This window comes from Lathyrus oleraceus, chromosome 5 (genome assembly GCF_024323335.1).
Source record: "Lathyrus oleraceus cultivar Zhongwan6 chromosome 5, CAAS_Psat_ZW6_1.0, whole genome shotgun sequence".
Taxonomy (NCBI): domain Eukaryota; kingdom Viridiplantae; phylum Streptophyta; class Magnoliopsida; order Fabales; family Fabaceae; genus Lathyrus; species Lathyrus oleraceus.
The window spans coordinates 283,401,967-283,419,319 of NC_066583.1; the positions used below are offsets into that span (position 1 = coordinate 283,401,967).

General features: G+C 34.5%; 1 protein-coding gene across 1 annotated transcript; it reads right to left on the minus strand.

Moving 5' to 3' along the window:
* Positions 1-7,187: 7,187 nt before the first annotated feature.
* Positions 7,188-8,760, minus strand: LOC127080214 (uncharacterized). Its single transcript, XM_051020543.1, has 2 exons — positions 8,033-8,760; positions 7,188-7,581 (listed from the first exon to the last, which is right to left on the minus strand). The coding sequence occupies exons 1-2, from the start codon at positions 8,758-8,760 to the stop codon at positions 7,188-7,190; spliced, it is 1,122 nt and encodes a 373-aa protein (XP_050876500.1).
* Positions 8,761-17,353: the final 8,593 nt, after the last annotated feature.

Genomic DNA, 17,353 nt, shown 5'->3' on the forward strand with positions numbered 1-17,353 from the left:
CATTTCAGGTAATCTGAACATTTACCAATAATGCTTATGAGATCAGAGAACTTGATCTGGATCAAAGAGTCTTGAGAGTTAATGGGAAATATTTAAAGAAATATAAACCTATGCTACAAGAAATCCAAATCCAAACGTAACAAACTTCATTAATTCATTAAAGTGGCCCAAAGGGCGTTACAGAAATGGTCAATAGACCTTACAGGAGGAAAACAAGAAAAGGATCAGACAGGAAATCTAGACTTGAAGTCCTCAAAAGAGGTTATCTCATGAATAATCCTATTGTATAGAGAAAGTTTCTTTCCACATAATTGTTTGATGTCGGCCTCAATTTTGAGGGCTTTTTCCCTATGAGATATCCCCTTCAAAACCTCACGGTCGATAGCTTCTTGCGCTAGAATTTCCTCAGCCGACTCTAAGGAAGCCTTGTGCGCTTCCACATCATCAATCTTTCGGTTAAGTTCAGCTATCTGGGCTTGGTAGTCGGAGATTTGCTGGTCGAAGGTCTATCGTCGACGAAGGCGTTCCTCCTTTTTGTTTTCAAATTCGTTGAGTTTTTATTCACAGACCTCATCAGAGTCCCATTCAAGTTTTACCTCATTAAGTTTCTTCTTGATATGAAGGTCAACATTGTGTCGAAGGCTAAGGTCCTTGACAAATTGGGTGAAGAAGGCCTCAAACTTGACAAAACACTTGACCATTGAGGCAGGAAGATCATGAAGGGCAACTGAGTCGAGGAATTTGAAAATATCACGGGTAAGCCCTTCTTTTGATTCAAGAGCACGTAGAAAGCCGCTCTCTTAAAGTGACACCTTCAATTGTTGAAGTATGAAAACAATCTTAACATTTAGCTCTGAGGGAGGAATTACGGTTGAAGAGGGAGGTGGCACATCAGTTGAAAGACAACGAAGTTGTTGTAATTTTCGAAGGGCCTCAGCGGGGTTCCGTTGTCTGATAACCCTAATCTCTCTCGAAGTTAAAACACCTGTCGACGCACTTTAGTCAACAACATTTGGCAGATTTAGAGTTGGTGGAGAGATAAGATTTTATTGAGCCGCTGGTGAGGCACTTTGGACTCAGCTTGCCGCAGTAGACTAAAGACAATATCGGCAGAAGGATGGTCGGTCTTATCTTTGACCACTGTTTCGACCGAAATTAGAGAGGCCATAGGTTCCTGAAATATAGAAGTATTAGAACTCACGACAAAAAGAAACCTATGGTTGGTGGAGGTAATGATGGACGGATACCTGAAGGGCCACGAGGGGTGGAGAAGCGGTAGGAGTCCTCTCTAAATCACGAGGAGTGAAAGCTTCCTCGAAGTCATCTTGGATTTCTAGGGTCGAAGCCGGTGGAGCCACCTTTGATGGAGTCTTTTTGGCCTGAGCCTTTTTCCGCCTCATAGGAGTAGGGGGCGTTTTGGGTGGTGCCTTTGACGTGGAAAAAATGTGCGAGTGCACACTTTCGTCAGACTCCTCATTTTCCACTACAGGTACTTCTTCAGGTACCTGGATTTCAAGATGAGTGAAAAGGTAATGGGAATTACTAAGGTAAAAAATTTCATGATATTGATGCGTAATACTTGCGAAGTGGGGGTCGAAGGCGCTCGTTGCTTCTTCGAAGGCTTGGCTAGAGTTGGCTCATATGAGGGAATGACCCTCTTTCGACTCTGATAACATAAACTGTCAGTTTTGTGCATCCACAGGAAAAGAGGAAACGAAATTAGTAACATATACCTTTTTGGGGGCTTCACAGACTTGAGAAGTTTGGATTATTGGGTCGGGAGCATTAACAGACGAAGGCGGAGGCGGTATGTCACCAAGGAGGGTGGAGAGAGCGTCAACCATGTTCTGGAGAAATTGGTCACTTGGGAAAGAATGACTCTGGTAGGAAGACCACCATTTTTCGAAATCAATTATTGTCAAAAAAGATTGTTGAAATTTGAACACCGAAAGTTCATAATGGTGAGTGGATTTACATAAACGAAGATAAGCTTTGTGATCATCGACATTTAATGATCGACCAGACCATACAATATAAGTGACATGCGATACCAGAGGTTTTTGAACCATTTGACTTAAACCAAACTGGTGAGCCACCAGATTGGGTTGATAACTCATGAAATCGAATCCTTCGACCCTGGCTCAGTTCTGTAGGATAATAGTATAGGAGTCAAAAAGGCCCTCCATATTGTGTTTGATTGTGCTGCAGTCTGTGGAGATCCACCTGGAAAAGGATCTTTGAATCACTTTGGGCCGAAGGTTCGATCAACAAATGGAGCCATGCCAGGAGCGAATTTATCTGCTTCGATGAACATATTCAAGTACTTCATGAAGAGATGCATGTTGGGAGTCTCTTGGCAAGTCGTCAAAGCCAACCTATCCCCTTCGATCAGTCGATCTTCAGTTAGCCTCACGATGCAGTCCGACACGGGATAGCCCATATGATACTCAAAAGTGGCATTTAACCAGTGTTGTAAAAGCCATAAGGGACCTGACAAATTCAAGGCCTTAGGAGTCTTCGAGAGGAGTTTTAGTTTCAGGGTTATAAGCCCCAAAGCCTGATATAAAGAGGCTAATAGCAGTTTACCTAAAGACACCTATCGACCCTCATGAATTTGGATCGCCAGGGTGATGTAACTCATCTCTATCTACAAAGATCCAGGACAAAATGCATAGTAAGAAAGCCATAGGGTAAGGAAAGCTATATGTTCTTCATCGGACACCTCGACGAAGTTTTTGTTGTGGTGATCTTCGATGTAATTCTAGAGACTGGCTCGACTGAACGAGAAAGTATTCTTTATCGAAAGTGTGGGGTCGAAGACTTCCCCCAACGGAGAAAGACCGGTGATTTCCGCCACATCGAAGAGTGTGGGTGTTACCATCCCACATGGCAACTGAAATGTGTTGATAGAACCTTTTCAGAAATATAGAGATGCCAGTAACATATAGGGATTAACGTGATAAGTATACCTCGATATTTGAATTAAGTCGAAGATCCCTACGCCCCTCCATTGATCTTGGCATTTTTGCTGGACCTTGTTGAGCCACACCAAATACTCTTTGTTGCCAGGAGTAGGCATGAACCTGAAGACTCTTGCTTTAGGATCCATGAATTTAACGTCAAGTACGACAGACTTGTCGAAGGCACGAGGAGCAGCAGGTGCATATCCAGGGAAAAAGGTTGCAACAACTTTCAATGAATATTTTTGCTCAGCGAGAGGCCCATGAAACACACACAATTTCTTATCAAACACGAAGGGAATCAACATCTAACGCTGCCAGTTCTTCACCACTACTTCATCAGAAGAAGTAGGTTGATGGATGTGGTTCATACTTTCTTTGGCAGAAAGTTTAAAGGCAATGGGGTTATTTCCGGTAGCGTAGGAAGTGAGTTCTTTGACGTGGGAAGAAGAAGCCATTAAGGGATGAAGAGAATAAGGTGAGTTTGAAGATTCCGGGTGACATATTTCACTGTAGAAGTTGCTTGAAGAAATGTGCAAAAAGAATGCGCAGTTATGGAAGCAGAAAAAACCTTTGAGGAGGAAGAAAGAACTATTTAGAGGCTAGCAAGGTGAACAGTCGGACACTAATCAATTGACAAATGGCTAGCGAGGAAGTGGTGAGAGAGTTTGTGGGTTCGGTTGAAATCCCACGACCTAGGGATAGCTAATAATGATGGTGGAGTGTCTGGGTAACTACATCGCCGGAAAATCATCATTACATTTTAGGCCATGATTAGTGATAAGGCGGCTAGCCGAAATCTGAACAATCAAAAGGCAAGTTCCACGACCGTCGAGCTCAAGTCGAAACCAGCCTTTTCTGGGGGTAATTTGTTAGCTGACAAATTTCGGCAAGACAAGGCAAACCCACTCGACTAGGGAACCCGTCAGAATAGGAGATCGATAAGAAGCTGAACAATACATGGGTCGACACCAAGAGTTCCAATCGAAGTCAAAGGGTCTCCATGGCGAGAGTTATCGTGGGCGGCCAAAAATGTGGGCGGTTATCTACGTACATGGGAGAAGTGGGCCGACACATGTCATCTCAAGATAGGTTCGTAACCCCCCGACAATTACTTTTTATTAGTATTTAAGCAAGTGTTAGGGATCATTTGTGGGGTGACGTTTTTAACATTTGCAGTAGGAGTACACTTGAAGTACCAAAGAGTTTACAAGAAAAGAGTCATCTCCCTATAAAAAATGTACCTTTGCCTCCATTTATATTCATCAGTCATTTAAAGTTACAAAATTATTTTTACTTTATTGCTTTACTTTCACTATATTTTCACTTGTCATTGCTTTTTACTACCTTTCTAACTCATCGAGAGTTATATTTACTCCTCTTGAACATTTCAAAGACATTGCCCACTAAAACATCATACACTCAAACACTAAGTCCAGGAATTTGTAGTCGATCCTGCAAGTAACCCTCTCATAGGAAGGCTAGAGATTATTGGCGAAGAAACAGATATACAAGAGAAAAAGTGAGGACCAAGGAAGAAGGAGTTGAGTACAAGAAAGAATACTTTAAGCCGGGACCCAGAGATCAGTCAATAGCAAGACCATATGGGTGCCCGTTTGAAAAAGTACAGGAGTACACACCACTAAATGCTAGATGTAAAGATATCCTAAAAGAAGTTTATCACCTCAAGTTGCCACCCAGACCCGTACGCCTAAGGCGGGTGCATACGATGATGGGAAAAGACGAAAGTATATGTTATGCATACCATATACTTCGAGGACACCACACAAAAAATTATCATCAGTTAAAAAAAGAAATTGATATCTTAATTCAGAGAGGTCGGCTATTGTCGTATGTTAAAGATGTAGGAGGTCATCCCGGAAAGAGAAGTCCACCCTGAGAGGACCCAAGTTCGGAAAACCCTGCATACAAAAAGGAAAGAATACAAAAGAAGTTTGTGAAGCTAGGATAACCTGTAATACACTAAATACCATAGCAGGGGGATTTACGGGAGGACGAGAAACCAGCTCAGCTAGGAATAAATATGCTCGGTCAGTGATGCACATTGATCAGAATTCGCCTTCAGTAGGAAATGAGAACCTAATCATGATCAATTTCTCCATAAGAGACTCGAAAAGACTGACGGCTCACGAAAACGATCCCATGGTGATTAAAGTTCATATCCATGACTGGAGTGCAAAACGAGTCTTGGTAGACCCATGAAGTTCAGCATATGTTTTATATTGGGATGCATTCAAGGGGATGAATTTTGATACCACCGAGTTACTACCGTTTAAAGGTACTTTAGTGGAATTCTCCAGAGAGCATGTACAAGTGCTAGGACATTTGCCTATAATGACAACTTTTGGCAGTAGAGATCATGTGAAAATTATCCAAGTAAGGTATCTAATTGTTAATGTTGTGTCCCCATATAACATTATTATTGGCAGGCCCTCGTTCAATGCTCTAGAGGAGGCGTTTTCCCCCCTATACCTCACTTTAAAGTATCCTCTGGAAGACGGCCAGGTAGGAATAGTGAAGGGTGATCAAGGAATAACAAGGAAATGCTATAAAGATATTCTAGGAATTAAAAGGAGGAGTCACGCAGACGAACCAATCAAAGATGATCAACATAATGTGAACTTAGTTGATATCGACCCAAAGGAGGAGTCACCAGAAAATTAGCTGACAAATAGGGAAAATGTAAGAAATATACAAAATGATGTCCAATCATTTCACGCAATTCAAGTTAGTGTCGGTCAGATGTCAAAAGATGAAGACATGAGGATCATAGTCAATTTAAACATTGATCATCACCCTCTCATACATGACATGCTAAGCACACCATAAAGGCTTTGTAAACAGGTATCAAATATTTCAAAATCACTACTCGTGGCAGTCAGACATATGAAGTTTTTAGGGGTTATCGATCACTTCACTAGATGTGAAACATCAGAGACAACGAATAAAATCATATTATTCGGAGTAAGCAGGGAGCAAGACTGGATCAAAAAGGTATGGACTGAGAACTTGAATAAAAGGTGTTGGCCCTACCATACTACATCTCATTTGACTATTTGGGAGAGTTCTTTAGTAATGATTGGTGAAGATGATATAGTGATATCGGTCAAGATCAACATGCCAACTTGGGGACGCCATACTTTGAGTGAAGGAGTCAACTTAGATAACTTGGCAGTCATGCCAAGAATTACTAGGAGGTTCGATATCAAAGTCAGTCAAAGGGGATGACACATAGGAATTCTGATGATAAAGAAGGCAAAAGACTTCAAGAAAAAAGGTGGACTAGTTCCGAATGAGGAAAGACCCTTTTGTATCAATCAGAGGATGAATAATGAGGCTTACAAGTTGGTAGAGTTAAAGGATATTTAAGTATCTAGGACCTGGAATGTAATTAGTCTTGATTTTTATCATAACTAGTCCATGTAATAAATCTCATAAATAAAAATTATGGGAATGCATTACTTTACCTTGTATGAGCAGGGTTTTTTAATGAGGCACTCATAGTTAAATAAAATGTAATGTGTAAAGCATGTAAAATTGGTCCTCTGGCATGATCGACTTTGGTCGGGCTAAGTAAAATCAAAATCTCTGGCCTAAATGAAGTCCAAGAAACTTGAATCCTCTAACATAATCGGCTTCGACCAAGCTAAGTAAAATTAAAACCTCTGGCCTAAATGAAGTTCAAGCAACTTGAATCCTCTAGCATAATCGGCTTCGGTCGGGCTAAGTAAAATTAAAACCTCTGGCCTAAATGAAGTGTAAACAACTTGAAGCCTCTGGCATAATCGGCTCCGGTCGGGCTAAGTAAAATTAAAACCTCTGGCCTATATGAAATCTAAGCAACTTGAATCCTCTGGCATAATCTGCTTCAGATGGGCTAAGTAAAATTAAAACCTCTATCCTAAATGAAGTCCAAGTAACTTAAAGCCTATGGCATAATCGGCTTCGGCCGGGCTAAGTAAAATTAAAACCTATGGGCCTAAACGAAGTCCAAGAAACTTGAAGCCTCTGGAATAATCGACTTCAGCCGGGATAAGTAAAATTAAAACCTATGGCTTAAATGAAGTCCAAGAAACTTGAAGCCTCTGGCATAATTGGATTCGGCCGGGCTAAGTAAACTTAAAACCTCTGGCCTAAATGAAGTCCAAGCAACTTAAATCCCCATGCATAATCGGCTTCGACATCTTTGAATTGCCACTTGGTGTGCTAATGCGAGCTCCTTTGAAAGCATTTTTTTTGTTGAGATTCTGGAGTTGGAGAATCCGGAAAAAGTTTGTCAACATGTTCAAAATAGGAAGGAGACCGCATCATTGAATTGCCACTTGGTGTTGATTTGACCTTCTTAGGAGCACCTTTTATTTTTACTGGTTGAGACGGTGGTTTATCAGTGATTTCTGGATAAGCAAGTTTTCTCAGTTGCTCTTTGATATGGAGTTTAATATTGTCATCGACTTTCAAAAAGTTCTCATGTATCACTTCCCATTCGGTCAAGATAGATATATTTGATTTATCGTCCTTCATCACACCATCATCATTAAACCTTAGCACTTTCCAGTGAGTGCAAACCTCATCCATTTGTATCGGGCTATCAAGTTTCACCCTTTTTCGAAATTAGATAAGCACATGCGAGCCCAAACGTTTTCCTTAGTGTACAACAATATTTTGTAGTATCGAAACCTACATTCTCGGCTTGTTTTTCTTTGTGAAAAATAAAGTTAAACCCAATCCGAGATATGTTGTCGAGCAACTAAGAATATAGTTTGTTGTCTTTGAATCTGTGTTCGAACACTGTGATGCTGCGACCAAATGATATTTGTATCTCGTTATGCTTATTTTGGATAATTTGGTTCAGAGTCCCAATCCCTACACAAATCGCCCTTACTATTTCCCAACCAATTCTTCAATGTCACATGGGCAGACTCAACTTGGTTAGTTGTTGTATTTATAAGATGTCTAACCGGATCGGTCCAAGCACAAACAATTGTTTCCTTCACTTGGTCCAAAATTGTACTTTCAACATATTTCAACAAATCTGAATATATCTCACAGACCTTCTGAATTGTATAATAACATCAACATAAACTTCTTTTGTAGAAGCATTAATTATCATAGTCAATGCATCCATTATTCTTTCAACTATGACACTTCCTTTTACAATTATTTTGTCTTCGACCTTAATTTGTTTCGTCCCAACCGTGGGTTTAACTATACTTCTCACATTCTTTGTGATGTGATACCTACAAAGTAATGCGTAAGAGGTAGGAAATACCTTTTCAACCAAATCCATTAAGGCGGTATCGTGGCCGGTGACAATGGCTTTAGGCATGTTTTCTTTGTCTTTCAACATTGTCCTACAAACTTCTAAAACCCAAGAAACATTTTCCTCTTTCTCACTCTCCAGAAATGTAAACCCAACAAAAAAAAGTCTTCTCTGTAGAGGTGACACCAACAATTTATAATAGTGGAAACCTATACTTGTTTGTCTTATACGTTGAGTCGATGATGAGTACAATATGAAATTGTTGAACAATTTTATCGAACCAGGGTGAGTCCAAAATATATCTTGAACAGTCACTCCATCCTCGCAAGTTCCGTACCTTGATGCAAAATTGTTATCATCCAAAAGTTTCAAAAGTTGCATTTTAGTTCTATCCTTCCTTACCGCCTTATTGTAATTGACACAAATATTACGCACTTGCTTAATATTTGAGATGTTTCTGGGTATCTTATATTTTAAAGTTGCAAGTATGTTTTTAGGCCGCACCATATTCAATGTCATGTTCGTAACGATTTCCCTCTCTTCTGGCATTAGGCGACATGTACTTGGATTCCCAACTAACTTGACACATACCTCATGGTTATGTAAACCACAAATGAAATTAAATTTCCATTTTTTATTTGACAACAGATAACCACACAACTTAAAATGACACTCATATTTTCTCGAACCGGTGTCATCTCGTTTGAATTTCTGGAGAGGAGTTATATACGTCCTACTTTTTCGCATCTCATTGTCACAAATGCATTTATTCTATCCGAACCATTGTTGGACCTTCCAATTACAACACCAAACCATAATTTAGTTGCCTCTGTGTGTATCCATTGAAGCATATGATCACGAAACGTAAATTCTTATTCGTCTGTAAATTGTTTGCAAACATCTACCTCTTTGACTATGACACTTTTAGCATTCGTAGACACATAAGGTTTAGGGAAACAATCTGAGTGCACCATAACTAATACAAACAAAAACACAATATATTTAAAAATAGAAACATGGGACATTCTAGAAATGCATTTCCGTAGGAGTTCATCTGGGTTCCGGAGATGAATTTTTGGAAATAGCGTAACTTTGACAGCACAAAAACAAGATTAATACGAGGAATGAAGAATAAAATGAGTGATATTTACCTTGAATTCCAGCTTCTTTTGCTTATTTTGAAATGATGAAATAAAAGATTGAAGTTTTTGAGCTAAAGTCTTGATTGAGAATGGAATATTTTTCCCAAGGGTTTTGATAAAGGTTGGTAATGGAGTTTGATCATGCAAGGTTCAGTTTTATCAAAAAATGACATTTGACTTTTTAGAGATGCATCTTTGGAATAAAATAAGGTGACACTGCAAGGGTCACACCTTTTCAATTTCGCGCTTCACAATTCAGGAGATGCACCTCTGAAAAAATCAATGACTTGGTGAATTAGGAATAAAATGAGATGCATCTCCGGAACATATTTTTGAAAAAAAGGGATGTGACTCAATTGAATTGTGTTTCAGTAGTGTAAGAGACGCGTCTGAAGATGCATTTTTCTAAATTTGAGGGGTATTTTTTATTTTTCATTGGGTGTTATTCCACCTCATAGGGTGAGATTATCAATTCCAGAAAAAATATGAAAAAATTATACCAAATGTTATGGTTCGTCGGCCCAAACCCATATTTACTCACCTCTCCCCCTTAACCGCAAGACCTTCCACTCAAAGGATGTAATTCAAATTCCATAAAAATTCTCATTTTCCCAAATCCAAACAAGATAAAAAAATATTAATATCAATTAAATATAAATTCTCCTATTTAGTTAAAAAGTTCAAGATATCTAGAGGTCTTAGACAGAGAGATACACTTTCTTCATTCTTATTCCTTATGGTAGCAGAGGGATTCAACATCATTATGCAGAAAGTGGTTGAATTGGGAAAGTTCAAAGCTCTTAAATTCGAAGGAAGCAACAATCAAGTGTCTCTTCTCCAATTCACTGATGATACTTTGATTATAGGTGAACGAAGTTGGGAGAATGTAAGAACCATCAAATCCGTTCTAAAATTATTTGAGCTAATTTCTAGCCTAAAGGTCTTATGGTGGGAATGAATGTTAAATCAGATTGGGTACAGGTGGCAATGGATAACTTGAATTGCAAGGTGGGAAAAACGACTTTCAAATATTTGGGGCTTCCAATCAGGGCAAACCCTAGACAATTATCTTCTTGGAAATCTATGGTTGATGCAATGTTCAAAAGGTTATCCAATTGGGATAATAAAAACTTATCTATTTGCGGGAGGATTGTTCTTATAAAATCAGTCTTGTTTGCTATACCAGTCTACTTTCTATCTTTCTTCAAAGCTCCATCAGGTATCATCTCTAAAATTGAGTCTATCTTTAAATAATTTCTTTAAAGTGAGAGTGTGGTAAATAAAAAGATTAATTGAGTTAACTGAGATAAGATTTATAGAGATATAAGTGTTGGAGGTCTTGGGATTAAGAACCTGAAAATGTTTAACAAGACTCTAGTTGGGAAATGGTTGTGGAGATTTGAATATGAAAATAATGGATTATGCCACAAAGTTTTAACGTAGTTCCTTAGACTTTAATAGAGATTTTTTTTATATAAAAAAGGATCCATTTGGTGGAGGGATTTGGCTTTCCTTGATAGAGATGGGTGGGAGTAAGAGTAAATTGGTTTTAAGATAATTTAGAGCACGTAGAAAATTCGGGATGGTCTTAGGGTTGATCTAATGGTTAGGTAGTGAAACATGCATACAAGGTTTTACTAGAAGGGAGTGATTTTTTTTATTTCCCCTTTAGTAATTTGATATGGAACAAAAAAATTCCAAGTAATATTTCAGTGTTTTTATGACGATTGTTGCAAAACAAGTTGCAAATAGAGATAGGCCCCCCGCTTGTTTTGCCTTTTTTTAAAATGATTTTTCTTGTGTAATATAATTGTGTAGAAAAAATTTACAAAGAAATTTTTCATAAAAATTTCAAATAAAAATATGATTTGAATAGTTATTTTTAAAATGTTATTTTAGATATTTCATCATTTTATTAAAACTTTTTTTCGATATCAAAATTTTTAAAAATCACTTTATTTTAAAGTTATTTCAAATAGTTTTTCATAAAAATCATTTTTTAGATATAATTTTTTTAAAAAATTAAAATTTTGACTATGGTTTAATCTTTAATAATATATCTTTATATTAATAATGTATCTTTATATTATAGAATATCAAAATTAATATTTCAATTTAGAAAAAAAGAATATAAAAAAATTTGTAAAATTTTGAAAATCTATTTCTAAAAATATAAAGAAAAAAATAATTTTTTAAAGCAAAAATAAACATAGCCCATAATTGTTCTTTTGGGTGTGAAGAGAGGGAATCTACATCTCATATGCTCTATAATTGTTCTTTCTTAAAGACTATTTGATATGAAATATTTAAATGGCTGGAAATTACTACTAACTTTTCTCCAGAGATAGCAGGGAATTTAGAAAGTTTTACAGGGTTACTTGGAAGAGAAGGAGCAGCAGAGACTTATTTTACTTATATTTGGACTGTGTAGAAAGCTAGAAATATCAAAGTGTTCACAAGTGAGGTGAGGATTTGGAGGAAGAGAGGATTTTAAAAGCGGCAAAAGTTCTGTCTTGGAGATGGTTAGCAAGGAAACTCACTTCTGACCAGTTTTTGGTAGCTTTTTCGGTAGCAGTGGAGCTGTTTTTTCTGCGTCTTAATTTCATAGTGCAATTAAAAACTTAACATATTTAAAATAAGAACAAAAGAGCATATGGAACTTACAGAAATTATGCCATTCTCTTTGAGATACAAAAATGCAGCAGTAATAGTTGAGGAAGATGAAACAATTAGAAGTAACTAGAGGAGAAATCCAAAGGGATGGCATGATCCGAATTCAATCTTAATTATATGATGTGAGCAAACATATTAAATTCTATAAGATTAAGGATCAATGCGATCCCTTTGGATGCTTCCTCTAGTTGCGGATGAAAACCAAAACTAAAAACTCTGAACTTTTCTGAGTTGAGAATGTTCTTTAGGTTTGAAGCCCAAAGGGAGAGATTTTTAATGTAAGAGAAAGAGAAACTATAGTGCTTATATTATTAGCAAACACTCTCTTTCTATTGTCCTTTTTTTGTTCCATAAATTATTTATTCTTCTCTTTTGTAGATTTGCCATATCATTCCAAGATGGTGGAACACTCAAGATTAAAATATAAATTCTGCAAAATATTTTTACATTGTAAGTGTAGATATAAGCTATGGATCCATTTGTTTTTAAGATTATTGAAAAAAAATTGGATTCTATTTGCGTGAAAGGTTTTAAAAATATTGTTTAAAAATGTTTGTCAACTAATTCTTTTTTATTAATTTTTGAAAATAATATTCTTTAATAGAAGAGGAAGAAATGTCAAATATCTTTTTATAACATTAAACAAACATAAAGTAGGATATTTTTAATCTTTAAATTGATTGTACCAAAATAATTTATAATTATAGTTTACATCAATTTTTAAAGATAATTACCATAATTAAAATTTAAAAACAAAGAATTTTTTGGATAATTTTTATTGATAAGTGTGAAATTTATTCATTAAATATAAACATTTATGAACTTAAAACACAAGAATTCCAATCTATTATAAAAACAAGATAAAACACTTATATAAATTTTTTAACTGTCATATTTATGAGCACATGTAAAAATATCTCAAGAAATAAAAAAAAACACAAGATGGATAGTATAGAGCTTGTTGGGCGTAACAATGACTCGCCCAATCAAAGACGGGACAAAACACGGCAAAAAAAGAAAATATTACTGACTCAATCGCATAAGGTGAAGATATAAGCTCGCTAGGGGAGCACATATAGTTAGCTATTTCTTCCATACCAAGTTACTTCATGTTAAAGTAAGACAACTAAACCCGCCAAGCGAGACAAGGCAGTTCAGAAGACCTATTGATTAAGTACTTTAAGTGTGAATGAAGGGTTTTCTTGCTTAGCGAGTATGGAGGCTCACTAAGCAAGATAAGACGATCAAGTCCAATTTGAACAAGTTGAACAAGACTTACTGATGAAGCAAACCAAACTCATTAGGCGAGCCAAAGACCTCGCTCGAGAAGGACACCAAAACATAATTCTATAAATATAGGCATCACTCAATTCAAGAGACATTCATTGATTACATATTTCATAGTTTTGTTTTTATAAGAATAAGAGAAAATCGAGATGAACAAGACTTACTGATGAAGCAAACCAAACTCATTAGGCGAGCCAAAGACCTCGCTCGAGAATGACACCAAAACATAATTCTATAAATATAGGCATCACTCAATTCAAGAGACATTCATTGATTACATATTTCATAGTTTTGTTTTTATAAGAATAAGAATAAATCGAGATGAAAACTAACCAAGAGAGATATTGAAGAATCGAAGGTGGAGACTCTATTTAATCATTAATATTGATGAGATTATCTTTGTTCTTAATGTTGGTTATGCATTAGCTACTTATAACTTGTTATAATGATTTTGAACTGATATTGAAAAATTCTTCTTTTAACTATATAAAAAATGTCATCTTTTAAATGATAAACTTTGGATATAAATTAAGGTTTAATATTCACATATATTGTTAAATTTTAATACTATTGTATTGGTTAACCGACTGAGAAATCGTCTACTAAATAATAAAATTGATTTTACGTTGTTGTTTAGATATAAATAACAAATGCAGAATGATGTGTGATAATATAAATTAATAGTTAAAAATATACATAATTGATTAGAAAAATACACGAAAATATGTTAATAAAATCTAACTCCAACCATCTCAATTTCATCTTTTAAATTTTATTTTCATTTGCTGATATTTTAACTCAATTCAAATAAACAAATATTTTAAACTACTTTGCTTAGAATAATAGAAATTATTGAACTGTTTTGGAATTAAATCAAATATTTACTATATTTTGTTATTGTACCGTAACCAACAGCTATATTATAAATGAACGATTCTAAAAGTTAAATACTCAAAGAATACAATAAATAGAAGTGTAGAAACCAAGTTAATATGTGATGATTAAAAAATATAATTCGATTTCTTTTAAGTTGTAGATTTAAATTGAATCAAACAAATTAAATTCCTACTTTTCTTAATTTTGATTTGAATATCTATCTATATATCTATCTATCTATATTAAAAAATTTACAAAGTATAATTAATTTTTAATCAGTAAGAAATTCACAAAGTAGAAAAGAAGAAAACAATAATAACACAACAAAATTGATTATAAACTAATATTCTTTACTTTATCTTTGAAACAAGATTACAAGTATTACAGAATAACAAATAATCTCTCTTACTTTAATTAGGATTTGCATTATACAATAATGAGAGATTAATATGATATTTATAAGAAAATTAACACACTAAATTAATGGACTTTTATACATATGGTCATTACACAAGTTAACTTAAACAATTAGGCATAATAAACAAGTCCAATTCGACATGTTAACAATCCTAACATACTTTGACTTCGACTACAACATCTGAACAGACTTCGACGACATGCTAATTATCCAGTCGGATTATCGAACCAAGAAGTTACCTTTCGACTATACTAGAGTTCGATCCAATATTTCACAAATCTCCACATTGGATCAAACTCTATAACATCAAGGGAACAAACTAACTTTCTTCATGCAATTTTATCAACTACATAGTCAATTTTTCTTTATGCGTTCATGGATGTGCGACTCCCTTCAACGCTTCTAAACAACCCTGCTGAACCAGCAGGGATTTCATCTCCAAGTGCCACAGATCGAAATCGTTCACCGAACATCTCCAAGTGCCACAGATCGAAATCGTTCACTTTGGTGAACTTTTCATCTCATACTTTGTTGACGACATGAAAACAATAAGAACACAATAAAATTAGTTATAAAATGACATTCTTTACTTTCTCTTTTAAACAAGATCACAAGTGTTACAGAATAACAAATAACATCTCTTACCCTAATTAGGATTTGCATTATACAATAATGAGAGACTAGGATTTGCACCACACTAAACAAATTAGCTTTTACACACATATCCATTACATAAACTAACTTAGAGAATAAGTTGACTTAACAATTGGACATAACAAACATACCCAATTCGACATGCTAATAATCCTAGCATACTTCAACTACAATATGTGAACAGACTTCGACGACATTCAAATGCTCATGTCGGATTGTCGAATTAAAGAACTATCATTCGATCACACTAGAGTTCGATCCACAATATATATATATATATATATATATATATATATATATATATAATATATATATATATATATATATATATATATATATATATATATATATATATATATATATATATATATAACTTGAATCAAATATGTAATGTGAGGATTGTGCATTCGTTAAAAAGATTTGATATGGGCAACCATTCATCTTCTTTGGTGAAATAGTAACCGAAACAGATTATATAAGTTCCATAAAAATTAATTTAAATAAAAAAAATAAAAAAAATTATTTTATAAACATGTAGACCCCATACCATATCAATTCAAACATGTAGAAATACATTTTACCCAGCAGTGGGGCAACCATCCATTATTGGGAATTCCCCTACTAGTTGATATGCAATTATTTATTGTAATTCTATTCTCCTCGAATATTTTTGCCATTTTTTTCTTTATCTAAAGGTTGACAAGATTCTTAGCATTACAAAATGTGGACACAATTTAGGCATAATAATTCTCATTTGTATTATGAGAATTCTTTTAGAAAACGAATTTAAATTTAATTTTTAGAGTTGTCTACTTAAAAAATAGTTTAATAATGTGTAAAAGAGACACTTATGGTCCATTATTGATTTGAGAATTTGTCTTATAACGAATTCAATTATCTCAAACAATGGAGATATCTTAAGAAGCATATTAGAAGTGAAACGTGAAAGAGCCTAGTAATTATCTCTTTCTACGTGGAAGGGAACCCACTTATTCAAAGAACAAACCTTAATTAGCAAATTTCTTAACTCAAAATTATAATTTACTTAGTTATAAAAAATATAGTAAAAAATTGTTAAAACATCTTTAATCAACCTATGACGGTAATGTCACACTTTTAAAATAAAATGTCCAATTTGCCACACTTAAAATAGTATTCCTAAACTGCCACAAATATTGATTTTTTAAAAATATAATATTAATAACACACCGAATAAGCGGGCGGAAGTCTTGATGTCTTTTTTTTTCTTCTGAATTTTAATAGTTTTGTGTAATTAGTTTTATATTTAAATTAATTATTTAATCAAATAATGATAAAATATTTAATAAACTTATAAAAATTTAAATAAAAATATATAAACTTTTTATTCTGCCATAATACAATATTTAATATTTTGATATTTGTTATAATAATTATTTCAATATTTAAATTATATTTAAATTAAATTTTAAATTATATATAATTATAATAAATTATATTTAAATGATAAGTTTAAATATATATAAACTATTGCCTTTCGTCATCGAGTCACATGACAACTACCCTTATCAAATCAATGAACTCATTGCTTAAGGTCAATTTCAACCTACTTATTACAATTTTGGTAAAATCAATATATAGTTTAGGTTGAGATCACTATTTTAAAAGCAAGGAAATGAGTGGATAAAGATGTTGCTTTCAGAGAAAATATTCATAGATGATTGCAATAAAGAGATTGCAGAATAAGTGGTTAAATCGAACACTCACAATATTATGCAATTTTATTTCATGATTCATGGAACTGTGAATCATAACGAGAGTCGACCACTAGGACATTTCAATGTCAACATCCAAAGACAGTAATGTGATTGGGAGAAATTTCAAATGTCGACCACTAGGACATTTCAATGTCAACATCCAAAGACAGTAATGTGATTGGGAGAAATTTCAAAAAAAATTATGTGTCTTGCTCACATGTTATTACAATATATTCTAGTATATATCAAAAGTATTTTATACAGATACTAGATGTGTATAAAGTTATTAACGTCTTTAAAATCTACAAAGAAAACCTTCTTGGTGT